The sequence below is a fragment of the Nelumbo nucifera genome, chromosome 3, assembly GCF_055504915.1.
Source record: "Nelumbo nucifera cultivar China Antique chromosome 3, China Antique-T2T, whole genome shotgun sequence".
In the NCBI taxonomy this organism is placed as follows: domain Eukaryota; kingdom Viridiplantae; phylum Streptophyta; class Magnoliopsida; order Proteales; family Nelumbonaceae; genus Nelumbo; species Nelumbo nucifera.
The window spans coordinates 77,079,822-77,100,553 of NC_142651.1; the positions used below are offsets into that span (position 1 = coordinate 77,079,822).

At 46.3% G+C, this 20,732-nt stretch overlaps 1 protein-coding gene across 3 annotated transcripts; it reads right to left on the minus strand.

Annotated features, from left to right (window-relative positions):
- Positions 1-1,710: 1,710 nt before the first annotated feature.
- Positions 1,711-3,180, minus strand: LOC104610228 (dirigent protein 17-like). 3 transcript variants are annotated; one of them, XR_016084332.1, is made up of 2 exons: positions 2,765-3,180; positions 1,711-2,544 (listed from the first exon to the last, which is right to left on the minus strand). XR_016084332.1 is itself a non-coding variant. In XM_010276742.3 (2 exons), the coding sequence occupies exon 2, from the start codon at positions 2,535-2,537 to the stop codon at positions 2,010-2,012; it is 528 nt and encodes a 175-aa protein (XP_010275044.1). In that variant the 5' UTR covers positions 2,538-2,540; positions 2,765-3,062; the 3' UTR covers positions 1,711-2,009. The 3 variants fall into 3 exon arrangements, 1 of the variants encoding a protein (XP_010275044.1); XR_016084333.1 differs by having other exon boundaries at positions 1,711-2,563; XM_010276742.3 differs by having other exon boundaries at positions 1,711-2,540; positions 2,765-3,062.
- Between the last annotated feature and the right edge of the window lie 17,552 nt (positions 3,181-20,732).

The following is a 20,732-nucleotide window of genomic DNA, read 5'->3' on the forward strand; positions in this document are numbered from 1 at the left end:
AGTTATTGCAATGTTCGTTTGAACAACCTCTATAACCTTGCATTTTTTTTTATAAGTACCTTTACAACCTTGGGAATATCTCCATATTTCAAGGGAAGATATTCCTATTGCAAGGTTAAGAGGTTGTTCAAACGGTATGAGTACAGGTTTGCATTGACCGAAGCCGGATTCACCCAAACTGTAAATCAAGTTTAAAAGCCAATTAATTAAACTTTAGGCCATGTTTGATATCATGGTGTTCTGTACCCATTGTGCTTCTGTATCCAAAATCAAGAAAAACATTGTGGGCACAGACCACAATTGTTTATTCTAGTTTATACCACAAATGTTTATTCTAGTTTATTATACAGTGCCACAAAGGCTAAGCGTAAAGGAAACAAATGAAACATCAAAATAATGTTTCCTCTAAAATTGAGTTTCACTTAACGCAAGATTAAAAAAAGTACAAAATGTTTGTACCCTATCAGCCTATCAAACAAGATTCAAGTAAAATTGATGTTCCCAATGCACAGGTGGATCGTGTTGTGGGGCATGTGTGGGGTGTGCTTTGTGTGAGAGGGAGATGGCCTTATCCCATTGTATAGCTCCATGAAGCAAAAAATGGATTTTGGCTTTAATAATCCTTGAACTTTGCAAAAAGGCCAATTTTGCCTCTAAAGAATTTAAAGAACCATTTTAGACCTCAAATTAAGTTGAAGAGACCAACATTAGCCAAAAATACACGATGTTATAATAAATAAAATATTAAGAAATGCTAACATGACATTGTTCAACTCAAAAACTAAAATACTACAAGTGAGTCCAAATGAATAAAATAAAAAATGTTTAATGTATAAATTAATAAATTTTAAAAATAATATATAAGTGAGTTCCACTTAAAATTTCCTCCTTTAAGAAAAAAATAATAAGTGAATTCCACTTAAAATTACATGTGGGTCCCACTTAAAATTTTCTCTTTTAATTGAAAAATAATTAGTGAGTCCCACTTGAAATTTCCTTGGCACTTGAAATTATATGTAGGCCCCACTTAAAGTTTCCTCTTTAATAGTTCTCTCTGACACACACACACTTGTCTACCCTCCGTAAGGGAGGGAAAGTGTTAACACTACAAGGGAAGAGCAAAAAGAAGGAATGCAGAGCTCAAAGCTTGAACGAACATTTATAGGGGCATCTGAGAAAGGTCGTGGCTCGACAATTAAAACACCACCGAAGAGGCTACTATGGCTTATGACCAGGCAACCAAGAGAATCCAAGGTAACAAAGTGAAGCTCAACTTCTCTAAAAGGAAATCGTTATCAGTTTCACGACCACAACCACCACCAATGAAGAAATAGAAACTTTATGAACAACAAGAAATAGAGAATTTAAAGTTGCAATTTTACCTTTGAAAAGTTCATAAGGGAAAATTTGAAAAATAAATCAAATTCAGAAAAGAGATTGGAAGCACTTGAGGTAGCAATTGATATGAATAGAAATTTTGAAAAATAAACATTTTGGTCAATAGTAACTACATGGGTATTTTGAACATTTCTGTGCCTCTTGTTAAATGATTTTAACAAAGGGGGTCTACTTACAACTTTGCAAGTGTGTCAAAAAGTTTAGGAGAGTTCATTGCAAATACCAAACTTCAAGGGAGGTGTCAGCAATAGTGAAAAACTTGAGGTTTTAACAATTTATCCTTTTTTTGGGCAAAGAAAAAGCAACTTCAGATATTATAGATAGAACTTGGTAAGGGATAGATCATTGTAACTGGCTACTATCTGGCTTTTACATGCAAAATGAGCAAAAATATGAGCATCTTTGTTCTTTTCCCTATTCACATGATCAAAAAGAGATATTCACTGCTTAGAAAGAAAGGGGAAAAATAAGAAAGAAAAGTAATCACAAAACACATTACTGATTTGTTAGCAGTATTGCATGTATTTCCCCAGAACTCTTTGAATTTATAGGCCCATTGTAGCATATTTTCATATATCTTCTATGCATCCTTTTTCTGAAGTCGGTTACTATTACTGAAGCTCATTGATTTGAGGCCCCTGCATTGGTTTCCCTTCCCATCCAACAACATTCTTGACCCTGCGCGTTGTTGATCCAAATCCAATTGCATTGTTTTCAGACTTACATATGGATTTCTCAGATTTCTTGGCAATCCTCAAAGCCAGTGTTTTCAATGGGACTGTAATGTCAAGAGGCTGAATTACTTCCTTTAATTCATGCCACTCAAGATCTTCAAAATCACCATCATTGTATACCACCCTGTACCAACCCGTTTCCCTGTCAAACCTCGTCACTGACCCATAATAGAACTGCTCACCAAACAGCTTTCGAACTTCCCTACCTTCCAACCATTCACCGAAACCAATGTCTCGTTTTGGTTCTACATCATGTGAACTATCAGAATTGGGGACAGTGTTTTCGCTCTGAGTTACATTTGGTACCCCATTGATAACAACAGCAGGTTCTCCAGGTATCTCATAAATACTCGCAGATGACAAAAGTGAATCTTCTGGTTCCTTCTCTTTGTATGCCTTCTCCATTTCCTTCCTTCACAAGAATACACAATCTGAAATAATTCAATTAATGGCAAAACAATTCCATGCCCCCATTTTAATTGATTCGAATGAAAATAGTAAAAGGTAAAAACATGTAGCAGAGGCGTAAAACCCTAGAACGTGGATATATAATTGAAGTTTGCAAGGTATAAGTTGAGACATAGTAGTAATTAGCAGTTCGAAAAAAAAAATACAAGAAATGAGAGACGAACTGCTATCGGTATTGCTCTAACCAAGCTACCGTCCTGGAGCCTCAAAAGGAGGCTTGCGGTTGCTTCGTTCGATGTGAACTGGTTCTTGCGATGGTTTGATGAACCAGAGGTCTGCTTCCCTGCTCTGTTCTGTTCGGTTGGGAAATGAGCGCGATGGGTGAAGAAGATTGGGAGGTGGTGGAAAGAATGAGAGAGGGGGAAAGAAAGAGAGAGATGAGAGGTGGTGGCAAGCTCTGCTCGATCAACCTTTTCTGGTCTATGGTTCTAACCCTAACCCTGACATCAGAATGACCGAAGACAACCCAAAACCAACTCTTTTTGTTAGGTTCTTTGACCTGTTAATGGGTCGGACTCGGAATTGGCTTTTGCCAAAATTTGAAGAGGCCCGGTTTGAAGCCCAAGCCCGACATAGTGTAAAGGGTAAATTATAAAGACCCCCGCTGTCTGTGATAAAGACCCTCCTATATTTTATTTTGTAACAAAAATCCCCCTATAATATGACTGTGAGATAGAGATTTCCTTCCGTTAATCTTTTATTAAAATCCGCTGTTACAATATTTTTTAATTCCCATATTACCTTTATAATAACTATTCGAACAATTAGAAGAAAAATACTGTACACGAACAGCAACAACGGTAGCTATGCAGCGGCAGCAGACTGCTGTTGAAGTCCTCCCTCTCTCTCTCTCCCCCCATCTATCTTCTTTCCCTTTTCCTTTTTCTCCTCTCCTTTCTTCTTTCCCTTTCCCTTTCCCTTTCCCTTTCCCTTTCCCTTTCCCTTTTTCTCCTCTCCTTTCTTCTTTCCGTTCCTTATAGATGGAGAGAGAGAGAGGGAAAACTAATAATATAGTGAGATTTCCATGGTTTCTGATGAAGGAAGATTTGGCCCGACCTCGCAAATCACGGCACGTGGCAAAAAAGCAAGTAGCTCGACACTTAAAATAGCGTGCCGAGGGTACAAGCGCCAAAGGGAAGGGACCAGCGGTCCGAACTCCCTAGCAAGGTGCCCGAACTCCCTACTTAGAGCTCGAACTCCCTGCAAGAAGTCCGAACTCCCTGCAAGGTGCCCGTGTTAGACAGTTTTGTATGCCCTTAGCTTCAATCAGAATGATGTACTTTATGAGTTTATTGTAAATGAATAAAGATACATATTTGATTCATGTTCCCTTGGTATGTTTCTGTGTAATACCCTTAAACTGGACAATTAATGAGACTCGTGTTAGTTTAGAATGTTCACAGCCAGTGGGTCGGTCTGGGGAGACCTATCCTGACAAGGCTGACACTGTAGTGCCACCAAGTCGGTTGGGGTGGCTTGTCTCAGCTGCCAGGGTGAGACCCTAGGCACATACAGTGTAGGATTAATTGAATCTTTGAACTGGACCAGATTTCACGTATTGCCCTGGACCTTGGAGATTGATGGGCAAAACTGGAAAGTTACACTCGACCCCTAGACTCGATTATGATACTACACTAGGTGTCGGATTGGGCTGTCTTTGATGTACCAATCAGTGAGATCCTTAGCGGGGGTCAAAACCTGGGTATGTTGGGACAGTCCGAGAATTCATCTGAGTGGGTGATCATAGTGACAGGATCAGCCCCTTTGTCGGACAAAGGTAATGATCGGGGATGCACTCTCACTGATGGAAACGAAGACTGCCGGCAGCCGATTTCAACCGTTGAGATTTGTTTTGCAAAATATATTTTATATAAGATATAAAAGTATATATGTATGGTTTCTAAATTGTTTGCAAGAAGGTTTTAATTCCCGGGATCCATATAAGTGGAGAGTGCAACACTGTTCCTTGCAGCCGAGGGAGAGGTCCTCTCTTGTCGGGCAGTGTATGATCATTATGGGCTGAGAGGTTAAGTGTAAAACCATTGAGGATAATGCCTGATGGGCTAATCTTGCATCTGCCCACAGTCCCTGGGTGTTACAAGGTGGCTTGGCCCAGGGACCACTTAGTGTAAGTGTTGGGCCCATAGAGCTCATTTGATGGGTTTCAGGGGGTACACTGTCTTCAGCAGTGCATTCGGCCAGGCCTTGCAACAAAGGCTGGGCTGAACCCATGTGGCTGATGTGTAGATCAATGCTTGGGTCCCACGCCATACAAGGAAGCCCAACTGGGCAGCAATTTGGAAGGTTTTTTGAGTACATAACCTTAATGGGCCTTAAGCCCATTTCGAATTGGGCTGATTTGATCAGTCATTTAAAGGGGGCAAATTCTGAAGTGGGTCAGCTAAAAGGATTGGGCTTAGACCCTATCCACTCAGAGAGTCCAAGATCTAAATAAGATTTAGATCTGGAAACCTCCTAATTAGATTAGGAGACAGCTGATCTGATTTGCAGATAAGATAAGGATTATCCCTTATCACTAAGGGACTTCTAACCCAAATATGATTTGGATTAGCAGCTCCTAATCTGATTAGGAGCTGATCCCTTTGAGATTATAAAAGGGGAAGGGGGCGGCAGCCTTTTACATCATCAACAGCATTCTTCTCTTAAAGAAAGAGAGATTGAGAGATTTCCTGCATACTGCGAATTCTCTCCTGCCGCCACCTTCCTGCCATTGCCATTCCTTCAGTTCGATCTCCAGTTCTTGGGAGCAATCAAGATTGGATCTTGATTTCAATCTTTTGTGAAAAGATTGGTTGGAGCTGTACTCAAGTCGTCCAGTTGATCCTTATGAAGGATCAAGTTCTTTTGAAGAACGTTGCTGATTCTGCTCCACCCTGCACTGCGCCATCTTCAGTGGGAGCAGATTTTGGATCCTTCCTTGGGCGTGAACACCTCCATTGGGAGATAGTATTTCTCCGTATCAGGTATAATCCTCTCCCACTCCTTTTGGTTCAGATCTGGTTCAGTTTATGGTTCAAGATTGATCCTTGAAAATATGATTTTCTAAATGGGGAATACGATTCCCAGTTGAAGGGAGAGATAAAATTTTTTAAATTCGCCCCTTATTCCGCAATCTTTGGGCGTCCATAGGATGGATCTCTCATCCCTTCAGTGGTATCAGAGCCATGGTTCAAATCTTGAACCAATTTGTTTCAGATCTAAACCTGCGCAAATGGGCAGAAGGTGTTCTACCCGATTTGCGCAGATATGGGTTTTGGGAAATTTTGTTCCCAAAATTAATGGGCGAATAATCTGAAATTAATTTTTATATAAATCTGATTATTATTTAGAATTGTTCTTTATGATTTTCTTGATTTATGGGCTGTTCGTACAAGAGGAGATCGAAATCTTGGTTTGCGCAGGGAACCTGCAAGATTTGCAGTTTCTTGATTTATTTATTACATTTGGTCTGTAAATAATTTTTTTTTCTAGTCTCAATGTATAGGCATTCGATCTGTTGTAATTATTAATAGAAATAGGATTTCTATTTATTTTAATTATGGATCGAAGATGGGGCGCAGAAAGGGAGATTTCGCAGAGAAGAAGATTTCGCAGATGGGAGAATCGCCATCTGCGATTTGCAGTTTGTGAAACTGCATTCTGTGATCTAACCTCTGTTTTGCAGGATGGATTGTACGAACAGCCCTGATTGACTGATTGTTGTTTTTCTTTTATCAGTAATTAATTTCAGATTATTTTCTTGAATTAAAGATTTAATTAAAAGTCAAACCCTAGACCCATTCGAACCAAGATTGGTTCAAACTGTTTGGACCGAATCTAGGGTTTAATCAAGGCTGAAAGTCAGCCCTAATTTTCCCACTAATGGGCCTAAGGATTGATATTTAATTGAATGGTTAATTCGGCCCAACCTGTAAAGGCCTAGTTTTAAACAGTTAAAACTGCTAAAAGCCCACTTAACCCTTTAAAGCTATATGGGTTGAACCGTTCGGCCCATATACCTAGATAATGTTAATGGTTAATATTATGGATTTAAAATAGGCTTCAAATGGGCTTTACAGATAATTAATTGATTGGATCAATTTATCCCTGCATGTGATGTATGGATGTGTGATGTGCTACGTACATGGGCCATAAGTACTTGGCCCATGCTCAATCGACAGTGGCTCTTTCGCACACCATGGCTGAATGCACATCATTTCCATGGTGTCCCTTTTGGTCATTGGATGACCTCCCTCCGTGGTGGGCCCCACACCTCATCATGAGGTCTCGTGCGGAACCCTAGCCGATTTAGGCCCACCAAAATCTGGCTTTATGAAAGTCAGTGGGAGCCACTTTGGTTTGACCTAAAGATAAAACTAGGGCGTAATTATCTGTTCCCTCCAGATAATATGAGTGCATGTGATAGGGAAATTCATATGATGAACTCTCTAAAGGCCTTCCATCATTAGCACAAGGATGGGTCCTTCAGTAATGAGGAAACGCACCAAAAAATGGGCTATCCATTTGCTGTTGGGCTTGTCTAAGTGTTTCATAAGATGATAGGGGCGTCATAGACCGATGTGGGAGGGGCTTCACCAGAAAATGGGAACTCTCTCACGGTACCTTGGCGTTCACGAATATGATGGGTAAGCACTCACTAAACAGAAAGGTTTACCTGAAAACGGCTCTGAACCTTGTCTGACAGAGGCCAAAGGGAAAACTCATATGATGAGTGGATATGATCCTTCACAGAAAGGTGGTGGGGTTATGCAGCTGAAATAGTTGGCTTCATGCACCCTATGTGATTTCCCACATTTCCAGAGACAACCCGTAGTCTCCGTCACTGAGAAAGGAGGGAAATCTCAGAGACGAATAAATGGAAATGGATCGTAGATTAAAATCCATATCTATGAAATGAACATGAATCAAATTAGGTCGTGGACTGATGTTTGCTCTTTTATCAGAAAATGGCAAACGGATCATTTGCAAAGCTACTTGATGACAACAAGTTGAAAGGCCCAAACTATGCTGATTGGTATAGGAACCTTATGTTGGTCTTAACCTCTGAGAAATTGGACAAGGTAGCAAAGAATCCTGCCCCGGATCGTCCGGGAGATAGGGCTTCTGAGGCCCGAAGAAGAGAATACCAAGAATGGGAGGAGAAAAACTCCCTTGCCCGCTGCTATATCATTGCCTCCTTGGACAATCCAATTCAGAGGCAGTTCGATCAAATCGAACTTGCTAAAGACGTATTGGACAGTCTTAGGACAATGTACGAAGAGCAGAATCGTTCTACTCGGTAGAAGGTCTTGAAACAGTTCATGACCGCGCAGATGTCCAAGGGCCAACAAGTTCACGACCATTGTCTTCGGATGATGGGCTATATCAACGAACTAGAGGCTCTTGGATCCGGGCTGGATCTGGTAACTCAGATCGATGCTATTCTCAACTCTCTGCCTCCATCCTTTAATCCATTCATCATGAACTACAACATGAACAAGCTGAACGTCAGCTTGCAGGAACTCAGCAATATGTTGCAGAGGGCCGAAGAATTGATTAAAAAGGATGAGCCCATTGTCATGCTTGTTGAAACTAGCAAATCGGGCAAGAAAAGGAAGGCGAAGAGAAAGCCCCAGAAAAAGGCTGCCAAACCCAAGAAACAGAGGAAGGACAAGGCATCAGATGCCTGTCATTTTTGCAAGAAGACCGGCCACTGGAAAAGGAATTGTCCTGCCTACCTGGAATCCAAGAAAGGTAATTTCGAAACATGTGTTATAGAAACCAATTTGTTGGTAGCTTTTGCGTCCTGGTGTATTGACTCTGGGGCTTCAACTCATGCGTGTAACTCACTGCAGGGGTTCAAGGTAAGCAGAAGGCTGAGTGAGGGAGAAGTCACACTCTACTTGGGGACCACTGCAACTGTTGCAGCCGCAGCCATAGGAACCGTGGAATTATATTTTAGAGAAGAAATAATTGTACTGAAAGATTGTCTTTATGTACAAAATTTAAGAAGAAATTTGATTTCTGTCTCAAAACTGTGTGCAGATGGTTATTCTGTCTTCTTTAGTAATACGATTACTATTAAAAGAAACAACAGATTCATCGCATACGGGGAACTGGAAAACGGTCTCTATGTTCTACATCCTTCTCTAGAAACTAACATAACCGAAACTACGTCGGTTGAAAACCCCAAGAAGAGACCCCGTGATACAGTTAATCCCACGTGTCTGTGGCATTACCGACTTGGCCACATCGGTGTTGACCGAATCACAAGGTTGGTAAAGAATGGTCCTTTGGATTTTCTAGCTGTAGAAGATCTTCCCACCTGTGAGCCTTGCCTACAAGGCAAGATGACGAAACGGCCATTTAACGGTAAGCCTGAAAGATGTACAGGCACACTTGACCTAATACATACTGATGTATGTGGTCCCCTGAGTGTTAGGACACGAAATCAACACATGTATTTCATCACCTTCACAGATGATTTTTCACGATATGGTTACGTGTACCTAATGAGACACAAGTCTGAATCCTTTGAAAAGTTCAAAGAGTTTAGACAAGAGGTCAAGAAACAGTTAGGGAGAGAAATTAAAGCCCTTCGATCCGATCGAGGTGGCGAATATCTCTCTGACGAATTCAGGGACTACTTAAAGGACAATGGGATAGTATCACAATTAGCTCCTCCTGCTACACCACAACTTAACGGTGTTTCAGAGAGGAGGAATAGGACCTTATTAGATATGGTCCGGTCGCTTCTCATACACTCAGAGTTATCCACATCCTTTTGGGGTTACGCATTAGAGACTGAGATTTACGTGCTGAATCGGGTTCCAACCAAATCGGTTCAGAATACTCCATATGAACTTTGGACCGGAACGAAACCAAGTGTCAGACACTTGAAGATTTGGGGTTGTCCAGCACACGTCAAAAGAACGAGTGCAGACAAGTTGGAATCTAAGACCAGCCGTTGCCTATTTGTAGGCTACCCAAAAGGCTCTGTAGGTTACCTTTTCTATGACCCAAGTGAGCAGAAAGTGTTCTGCAGTCGAAATGCGCAATTCTTGGAAACCGACTATATCCTGGACACCCATCGTCAGGAAGTTGTTCTTGATGAGGAGAGCTCAGGAGCAGTGGGAGATGTCCCACAAGTTCCAGTTAGTGACCAACTTAGAAGATCCACTCGGGCATCCAGTCACCAGTCCGTTATGGTTATGACCAGGATAGTTACCTGGTGGAAACCTTGACTAGTGAGGAGGATCCCGTGACTTACGCGGAAGCTATGTTGGACATAGATTCCCAGAAGTGGGTGGAGGCCATGAGGGCAGAGATGGACTCAATGGAGACCAATGGAGTCTGGACTCTAGTAGATCCGCCCTCCGGGGTAAAGGCAATCGGTTGCAAATGGATTTACAAGAGGAAGAAGGGCCCCGATGGTAAAGTTCAGACCTTCAAGGCTCGTTTGGTGGCGAAAGGGTACACTCAGAAAGAGGGCATCGATTATGAGGAAACCTTTTCGCCTGTGGCCATGCTTAAATCCATTAGGATCCTGTTAGCTGTAGCAGCATACCATGATTATGAGATTTGGCAGATGGATGTCAAAACTGCATTCCTGAATGGAGATCTTACTGAAGATATCTATATGCAGCAGCCGCAAGGCTTCATTGCTGCAAGTCAGGAAAACATGGTATGTAAACTTAACAGATCCATTTATGGGCTTAAGCAAGCTTCTAGAAGTTGGAACATCCGTTTTAACTCTGCTGTCAAATCGTTTGACTTCGAGCAGAATCCGGATGAACCCTGTGTCTACAGGAAGTACAGTGGGGATAAGGTTACCTTCTTGGTTCTGTATGTAGATGACATTCTACTCATTGGGAATGATGTAGGAATGTTAACTACGGTGAAAGTATGGCTTTCGCAGCAATTCTCCATGAAAGATCTTGGAGAAGCCTCCTATATACTGGGTTTTCGACTCTATAGAGATAGATCGAAGCGGATAATAGGATTATCCCAATCTGCTTACATTGACAAAATAGTCAAAAGATATAGCATGGAAAACTCCAAGAAAGGAAATGTTCCTTTCAGGCACGGAGTCACTGTCTCCAAGAAGATGTCTCCCAAGACTTCTGAGGAGATTGATGGCATGAAAGACGTTCCTTATGCCTCAGCCGTAGGGAGCATCATGTATGCCATGCTGTGCACTCGTCCTGCCATAGCTCAGGTAGTGAGTGTAGTAAGCAGATTTCAGGCCAACCCAGGGCAGGAGCATTGGACTGCTGTAAAAAACATACTTAAGTACCTTCGAAGGACAAAAGAGTTTTGTCTGGTGTTCGACGGTAGCTCACTACAGATCCAGGGGTTTACAGATGCCGATTTCCAGTCAAACCCAGATGATAGAAAGTCTACATCTGGATATGTTTTCACGATAGGATCGTGTGCTGTTTGCTGGGAAAGCAGCAAACAAGGGTCCACTACAGACTCCACGACCAAGGCCGAATACATTGCCGCAAGTGAGGCTGCCAAATAAGCTGTGTGGATGAAGAAGTTCGTTCACGAGTTGGGAGTTGTTCCGTCCAGCACATCACCCATCCCATTGTTGTGTGACAACAATGGAGCCATTGCTCAGGCTAAGGAGCCACGAGCCCACTCGAAGTCGACGCACATCGAGAGGAAGTACCACGTACTATGGGAGATTGTTGGTAGAGGGGACGTCCTGATTCAGAAGGTAGCGTCAGCGGAAAATGTAGCAGACCCATTGACAAAGCCACTATCACAGAAAGTGTTTGAGAAACGCGTGGAAAGCATGGGACTCCGGCTAGTACCTGATTGGACCTAAGTGCAAGTGGGAGCTGTTAGACAGTTTTGTATGCCCTTAGCTTCAATCAGAATGATGTACTTTATGAGTTTATTGTAATGAATAAAGATACATATTTGATTCATGTTCCCTTGGTATGTTTCTGTGTAATACCCTTAAACTGGACACTTAATGAGACTCGTGTTAGTTTAGAATGTTCACAGCTAGTGGGTCGGTCTGGGGAGACCTATCCTGACAAGGCTGACACTGTAGTGCCACCAAGTCGGTTGGGGTGGCTTGTCTCAGCTGCCAGGGTGAGACCCTAGGCACATACAGTGTAGGATTAATTGAATCTTTGAACTGGACCAGATTTCCAGTATTGCCCTGGACCTTGGAGATTGATGGGCAAAACTGGAAAGTTACACCCGACCCCTAGACTCGATTATGATACTACACTAGGTGTCGGATTGGGCTGTCTTTGATGTACCAATCAGTGAGATCCTTAGCGGGGGTCAAAACCTGGGTATGTTGGGACAGTCCGAGAATTCATCTGAGTGGGTGATCATAGTGACAGGATCAGCCCCTTTGTCGGACAAAGGTAATGATCGGGGATGCACTCTCACTGATGGAAACCAAGATTGCCGGCAGCCGATTTCAACCGTTGAGATTTGTTTTGCAAAATATATTTTATATAAGATATAAAAGTATATATGTATGGTTTCTAAATTGTTTGCAAGAAGGTTTTAATTCCCGGGATCCATATAAGTGGAGAGTGCAACACTGTTCCTTGCAGCCGAGGGAGAGGTCCTCTCTTGTCGGGCAGTGTATGATCATTATGGGCTGAGAGGTTAAGTGTAAGACCATTGAGGATAATGCCTGGTGGGCTAATCTTGCATCTGCCCACAGTCCCTGGGTGTTACAAGGTGGCTTGGCCCAGGGACCACTTAGTGTAAGTGTTGGGCCCATAGAGCTCATTTGATGGGTTTCTGGGGGTACACTGTCTTCAGTAGTGCATTCGGCCAGGCCTTGCAACAAAGGCTGGGCTGAACCCATGTGGCTGATGTGTAGATCAATGCTTGGGTCCCACGCCATACAAAGAAGCCCAACTGGGCAGCAATTTGGAAGGTTTTTTGAGTACATAACCTTAATGGGCCTTAAGCCCATTTCAAACTGGGCTGATTTGATCAGTCATTTAAAGGGGGCGAATTCTGAAGTGGGTCAGCTAAAAGGATTGGGCTTAGACCCTATCCACTCAGAGAGTCCAAGATCTAAATAAGATTTAGATCTGGAAACCTCCTAATTAGATTAGGAGACAGCTGATCTGTTTTGCAGATAAGATAAGGATTATCCCTTATCACTAAGGGACTTCTAACCCAAATATGATTTGGATTAGCAACTCCTAATCTGATTAGGAGCTGATCCCTTTGAGATTATAAAAGGGGAAGGGGGCGGCAGCCTTTTACATCATCAACAACATTCTTCTCTTAAAGAAAGAGAGATTGAGAGATTTCCTGCATATTACGAATTCTCTCCTACCGCCACCTTCCTGCCATTGCCATTCCTTCAGTTCGATCTCCAGTTCTTGGGAGCAATCAAGATTGGATCTTGATTTCAATCTTTTGTGAAAAGATTGGTTGGAGCTGTACTCAAGTCGCCCAGTTGATCCTTACGAAGGATCAAGTTCTTTTGAAGAACGTTGCTGATTCTGCTCCACCCTGCACTGCGCCATCTTCAGTGGGAGCAGATTTTGGATCCTTCCTTGGGTGTGAACACCTCCATTGGGAGATAGTATTTCTCCGTATCAGGTATAATCCTCTCCCACTCCTTTTGGTTCAGATCTGGTTCAGTTTATGGTTCAAGATTGATCCTTGAAAATATGATTTTCTAAATGGGGAATACGATTCCCAATTGAAGGGAGAGATAAAATTTTTGAAATTCGCCCCTTATTCCGCAATCTTTGGGCGTCCATAGGATGGATCTCTCATCCCTTCAGCCCGAACTCCCTGAAAGGTGCCCGAACTCCTTACTTAGAGTTCAAACTCCTTACAAGGAGCCCGAACTCTCCCTTTGGCCCCGAGTCACACAAAGCAGAGACCCGAACTGGCCCGTCTTATGACAGTTCGGGGCCCCCTTATCCGAACTCAAGACTTCGCCTCACGCACCGCTCCAGGTACTTCGCTTCCGGAGCATTGAACTGGACGAACCACACCGTACCTGACACCGAAGGAGTCTGTATCCAGGGGCGGCGCACCTGACTGACTTGGGATCTGACGCTTGACGGCCGCATTTCAAACGGCCACCTGCCAGCGTCACCTGTCACCGCTACCTCCAGTTACAGAGACGGCTCTGACAAAAAGAGCAGTGACGGTTCTGCCCCAGTAGAGGCGATGACGCCCGAACTGGCAGAAGCACGGAAATCCTCATTCCCGACCTGACAGGAGTCTAGGAGTGAGTGCGCGAGGTGGTTATAAAAAGCTCTCCACCCCCAAAGAGGAGGTATGCAAACTTTGCGCTATTTGGTTTATCTTGCCTTTGAAAGATTCTAACTTAAGCTTCGGAGCCTTTACACCGGGTTCTCCCCGGAGCTTCCTCATCTCCTCCGTTTCAGGTTCCCCCGCTACCCAGTTCAGAGGCAAGGTCGTTGATAGCTAGGACCGGCCAGATTGCGCATCATCAATTGGCGCCGTCTGTGGGAATACGCTTCAAAAAAGCCTCCCTCCAAACTCTCATACCCCCTTTTTCTTCTTCAAAAAACCCAACACTCATGGCCTCTTCCAGCAACGCCGGACATGGCACGGAGACAAACACCACCGGGGAACAACTTCAAGTCCCCGTGGTGTGCGTTGGACAATTCACCATCCCCCTTTCGGTGGATGGGATCCCCAATTTGAATGCGCCACAAGCAGTGGCGCCCATAAACCTCCCTGCCACAAGCATCCCCTTTCCTCTCCCTATTGAGACGACCTTTACTGAACCGACTGCCGTCCCCCTGGCAGCCAGCCAAAACCGGTTGGATGACCTAATGCAGTGCCTGCGGGCAATGCAAGCCCAAATGCAACAGTTCCAGCAACACCATCTTCACCAGCACCAAGTGCTGCACAACATCTCCCAGTATCACTATCAACAGCAGTTCCCCCAACTACCACTGAACCAACCACTACTTCCACCTCGCCACCCTGCTCCGAGGCCGGCCAAGGCCTCCCCGCAGGATGGACGCCCCCACCAAGGAAAGACCTCCAGGCCCCAGAACCCCCCTAATAGCCAGGCCTCGTCCCCAGGCTGAAGAGAGAAAAAAATCATCCCCGCCTCGCAGCTCGTAGGCGGGTTGGGAACCTCGCCCGCGAGATCGGAACCTCAGCACTCCAAGCTCGAGTTCCCACTCACGGAAAACCGGTTCGGTGCACTGGTAGCAGCAAACTACCAGCATTTCGGGCCCATCGAGCTTAGCAACACGGAGGCCAGCAGCGCCAATACAAGGCCCACTCAACAGCGAAGGCGCCAGCAAAGTCACCAAACCGCCACCCGTGTCCTATCAGAGCTCAGAGGCAAAGAAGAGACGAGCTCGGACGAGGTAGGAGTTGCCCTGATTCTCTCAGCTCCTTCCCCCCTCGCATCAGAACTCCTGGTGGTCCCCTTGCCCCGAGATTTCAAGCTCCCACCTCTGGACAAGTATGACGGGTCCTTCGACCCCAACGACCACGTGGACGCTTTCCAGTCCCAAATGCACCTCGCCAGGGCCAGGGAATCATGCATGTGTGTGGCCTTCACCACCACCCTTAGGGGGGTAGCCCGCACTTGGTACTAGAACCTGGCCCCCGGGTCGACAAAGTGCTGGGCTCAGTTCGTGCAGGTCTTCACCACACACTTTGTCACCAGCAAACGGTGCCCCAGAACAGAGGAAAGCATCTTTGGAGTAGTCCAAAGGGAAGGAGAATCCATACGGGGCTTCATCAAGCGATTCAATGAAGCATGCTTGCAGATACTGCGGTTAGACCCCGCGGTGCAGCTCGCGACAGCAAAAAGAGGGGTAACACACAAAGAATTCAAATGGCACATGGTAGCTAACCAGCCCGCAACCGTGGCTGAATTCCTCAAGCTCGCGAACAAGTTCATGAGGACAGAGGAAGAAATCAACCAACGAACCGAGGGTGGGAACGAGAAAAGAAAGAGGGAAGGCGAGCCCTCTAACCCAGTCGACCGGAAGAACCCAGCCCGAGAGCTGAAGCCGAACCAGTCGTTCCGAGCTCCCCTAGCAGTTCGGACGGATTACACGCCACTGAACACATGGCGGACCGAGATCTTAATGACGATCAAGGACGCCCCATACGTGAAGTGGCCACCTCACCTAAAGGGAAATCCGAACGAAAGAAATAAGAATTTGTATTGTAGTTTCCATAGAGACCATGGTCATAGCACCGAGCAATGTAATAATCTCCGGGACGAGATAGAGGGGCTCATCCGTCGCGGATACTTGAGAAACTTTGTACAGCACAACCATAATAACAATAAGAGGGGTCGGCCAGGGGAACACGAAAAGGATGCCCCCGAATCTAGTAGTAGACCTGCCGAACCGTTGCAGTGATAGCCTCCGGAAGAAAGGCCAGTTCGGGGAACCATCCATGTAATTGTGGGAGGTTCGGTGGTAGCAGGATGTACCTCGGCAACAGCCCGGACTTCAGTTCGCGAAGCGGCCCTCGAGGAACGGAACCCCCCAAAGAGACCAAAGACCGAAGAACCAATCTTCTTCACGGAGGACGACGCGCGAGGGGTCCACTACCCCCACGATGACACGCTTGTCATTAAACTAAGGATCAGCGACTTCGAGGTCAGATGCGTACTCGTAGATTCGGGCAGCTCGGCGGACATCCTCTTTAAATCAGCATTTGACCAGCTACAGCTACAGAGGAGCGAACTGAAGCCCGCGAACACTTCCCTGGTGGGTTTCAGCGGAGAGGAAGTCAGGCCCCTCGGAAAAATAACAGTACCTGTGGAAGTCGGCACATGGCCTTGTGCGGTCAGACTCAACCATGATTTCCTGGTGGTCGCGACCCCCTCCTCATACAATGCCATAATAGGGCGGCCGGTCACGCATATCCTATGGGCGGTGGTCTCCACCTACTATTTGGCCATGAAGTTCCCTACGGACTTCGGTGTGGGGGTAGCACGGGGCGACCAGCTCGAGTCCCGCAAGTGTTATGTTGCCGCCCTGAAGGGAAAAACCAAGGCAGCCGACGACCTCGAATTGGAACGGCCTGCGGAGCAAGGCGAGGAACGAGCTTTGCCCACAGAGGAGACAGTTGCAATCCCGACTTCGGCTACGGACCCAGCTTGCACACTCCAGATCGGTGCTTCCGTCGAGGAACCCCTACGAACCGAATTGGTGAGTTTTTTACTTCAAAATTTAGATATTTTTGCATGGTCCGCGGCCGACATGCCCAGTATTGACCCTGGCCTTATAACTCACAAACTTAACACTGACCCTGTAGTTAGACCCGTTAGACAGAAGAAACGCAACTTAGCCCCAGAACGTTGGAGGGCGGTCGACGAGGAGGTCGAGAAGCTCCTCGCAGCAGACTTCATAAGGGAAGTCCATTACCCGAGCTGGGTGGCCAACCCTGTGCTGGTAAAAAAGGTGAACGGCAAGTGGCGCATGTGCGTCGATTACACCGACCTGAACCGAGCTTGCCCGAAAGATTGCTTCCCCCTCCCCAGAATTGACCGCCTAGTGGACGCGACCTCGGGACATGAGTTGCTAAGCTTCCTGGACGCCTACTCAGGCTACAACCAAATCCAAATGGACCAGTCCGATGAGGAAAAAACCAGCTTCATAACCGAGTTCGGCCTGTACTGTTACAAGGTCATGCCCTTCGGATTAAAAAATGTCGGGGCGACCTTCCAAAGACTTGTAAATAGGCTGTTTCGGCCCCTGATTGGCACGAAGATAGAATGTTATGTAGACGACATGGTCGTCAAGACACAGTTTTCACAAGAATTAATACAAGACTTAGATTCTGTCTTCCAAATCCTACGTCAGTTTAGCATGAAATTGAACCCTAACAAATGTGTCTTTGGCGTCACCTCGGGCAAATTCCTAGGCTACATTGTCAATCGGCGCGGTATTGAGGCCAACCCGGACAAGATAAAAGCCATCCTAGATATTAGACCACCTTGGAAAGTAAAAGAAGTTCAGAGGCTAAATGGCTGCATAGCCGCTCTAAGCCGCTTCATGTCCAAGTCAGTAGACTGCTGCCTACCTTTCTTCAAAGCAATCAAAGGCAAAGGGTTCGAGTGGACCCAAGACTGCCAGCTCGTGTTTGACGAGCTAAAAGGTTACCTCGCCAGTGTGCCAACCGTAGCCCAGCCCGAGGAGGGCGAGGTCTTAGAACTGTACCTCTTGGCAAGCGACGAGGTGGTCAGTTCGGTACTAATAAAGGAAACAGACCTGGTCCAGCGACCCATATATTATGTTAGTAAAATTTTGCAGGGAGCAGAGACAAGGTACCCGCAGATAGAAAAGCTAGCCTACGCACTGGTGATAGCAGCTCGGAAACTCCGCCCGTACTTCCAAGCTCACACCGTCATCGTCCTAACCGATAAACCTCTGAGACAAGTTTTACTCAAACCCGAGGTTTCCGGTCGACTAACGAAATGGGCCATCGAACTCAGCGAGTACGACCTCCAGTACAAGCCAAGAACTGCTATTAAGGCCCTAGCCTTGGCAGATTTTATCGCCGAATGCACGTTTAGCATCGAAGCCCTTGAGCCGATCGAGCCCGAGATCCCCAGTTCGGGCGAGCTCGGAGCTCCCAAGCCAATCGAGTCGGAACCCCATGAAGTAGCAGCCAGTGTAGCATCTCTCCTAGTTAGACTAAGCGCGAAATGAGATGAGAAGCCCTGGATCCTTCACGTAGATGGCTCCTCGAACCAGCAGGGCAGCGGGGCTGGAATAGTGCTATGCGGCCCGAGCGGAACAAAGTTGGAATACGCACTACGCTTTGAGTTCGCGACATCCAACAACGAGGCGGAGTACGAGGCACTGATAGCCGGGCTGAACCTAGCGTACAAGGTCGGAGCAAAGCACGTAGTTATCTGCAGTGATTCCCAGCTCGTGGTCAACCAAGTTACAGGCGAATACGAAGCACGCGAGCTCACAATGATTGCATACTTGGCAAAAGTAAAGGAGGCCCTGCTCAACTTCCAGTCACACTTCATCAAGCAAATCCTGAGGTCAGAGAACACTGAGGCCGACGCCCTGTCCCGACTAGCCAGCACGAGCCACAACACCATGAGAACCGTGTACGTAGAGGACTTACCTTGGCCCAACATTCTCGGCGAGGCAGAAGAGGTCGTTCCCGTCTCTGAAGCAGAGCTGAGCTAGATCGACCCACTCGCGAGCTTCCTGCTAGACGGAACCCTCCCCGTGGACCACAACGCAACCAAGAGGGTGCAGCGCCAGGCAGCCAAATACGTTGTAATAGACGAACGGTTGTACCGACGATCCTACACGTTCCCCTACCTGCGATGCTTACGCCCTGCTGAAGCCGAGCTCGTACTCCGCGACACTCATGAAGGCTTGTGCGGCGGACACCTGGGGGGCAGAGCCCTCGCCCCAAAAGCACTTCGACAAGGATACTACTGGCCAACGATGAAGATAGAGGCCGTCGAGCTCGTCAGAAAATGCAACAAGTGTCAGAAGCATGCCAATATCCACCATCAGCCTGTTGCCGACCTCAAATACCTCACCAGTCCATGGCCCTTCACCTAATGGGGCATCGACCTTCTGGGGCCATTCCCACCAGCGATAGGCGGGAGAAAATTCCTAGTGGTGGCAGTAGATTACTTCACAAAGTGGATAGAAGCTGAACATCTGGCAACAGTTACAGCCCGAAACATACAAAACTTCTTTTGGAAGAACATAGTATGTTGCTTCGGGCTACCTCAGGTACTGATCTCCGACAACGGCAAACAGTTCCAGGATATCAAGTTCCAAGAATGGTGTCAAAGTATGGGAATTAGTCAGAACTTCACGTCGGTCGCACACCCGCAGGCAAATGGCCAAACAGAAGTAATGAACAAAGCCATCCTCCGCGGACTGAAAGCACGACTAGACCGAGCTAAAGGGTTATGGGCGGACGAGCTACCAAGTGTTCTATGGGCTCACCGAACCACGGAAAAAACCGCCATAGGAGAGACCCCCTTTAACCTCACCTACAGCACCGAGGCAGAAATCCCGACGGAAATCGAAGTACCTACGTTGCGACTAGAAGCATACGACGAGCAGACAAACGAAGACGAGTTACGCACCAACCTCGACCTACTGGACGAGGTGAGAGACCTTGCACACATCCGAACTGCGGCCTACCAGCAAAAGGTAGCTCGGTACTATAATGCGCGAGTAAAGAAGAGGAACTTCCGCGTCGGCGACCTGGTTCTCCGTAAGGTCATGGTACCCAAACCCGGCGTAGGAAAACTTGGACCAAATTGGGAAGGACCCTACAGAGTAAAGAAAGCACTCGGGGGGGCATACGAGCTCGAAACCCTAGAGGGAAAACAAGTACCCCGAGCTTGGAACATTGTCAACCTAAGGCGATACTACCTATAGACCGCCAAGCAAAGTGGATAAAATCACCACCAAAGCCTACGGGCTAGGATGCCGAAGCTAACGAAGGAATCTCGGCACAAGCAAGCAAAGAAAACAGTCCGCGCGAGTGCGGTAACCCGGGCAGAAAACAGACCGGACGTATAGTCAGCTCGGCAAATACATTTAGTTCGGAAAATATGCTCAGTTCGGGAGAGAATAACCAGCACTTAAACAAATCATTCCATTCCAAAAGTAGGGTAGTACAAAAAAAAATGTTTTACAATCTCGGAGCTATTTCTTCATCATCAGAAGGCACTTCGACAAAACCCGAAGGCCCCACCTCGCCCTTGGAGTCTGGCTCGGCGTCAGCAGCATTAGCCATCTCCTGAGTTATGCGCGAAGTGGATATGGTGCTAACATCGAGCTCGGGGTACGTATTCCGGATCATCCACCGGCTTAGATTAAAACCCCTCCTATATGAATCCACCATCAGGTCATCAAAACCCGGCGAAGCGATGTACTCATCGACGACCTTCTTCTTGGCATCTTCGATACCTTGAGAAAAGATCTGTGTCCTCTCCCTGATGTCCTCCTGAAGATACTCGACCTGATGCTGCAGATCCAGCCTCAAGTCCGCCATGTGCTTCACTACCACTTCCATGGCCTCGACATCTCTCTGAGACCTCACCTGCCTGATCCGGGAAAAACGAGCAGTCCCTTCAGCAGCACGAGCAGCCTCCTCGGCAGCACGACGAGCCTC

What these genes read in the sequence shown, in the direction of transcription:
- LOC104610228 (XM_010276742.3), bottom strand. Translation starts at nt 2,537, where the DNA reads ATGGAGAAGGCATACAAAGAGAAGGAACCAGAAGATTCACTTTTGTCA.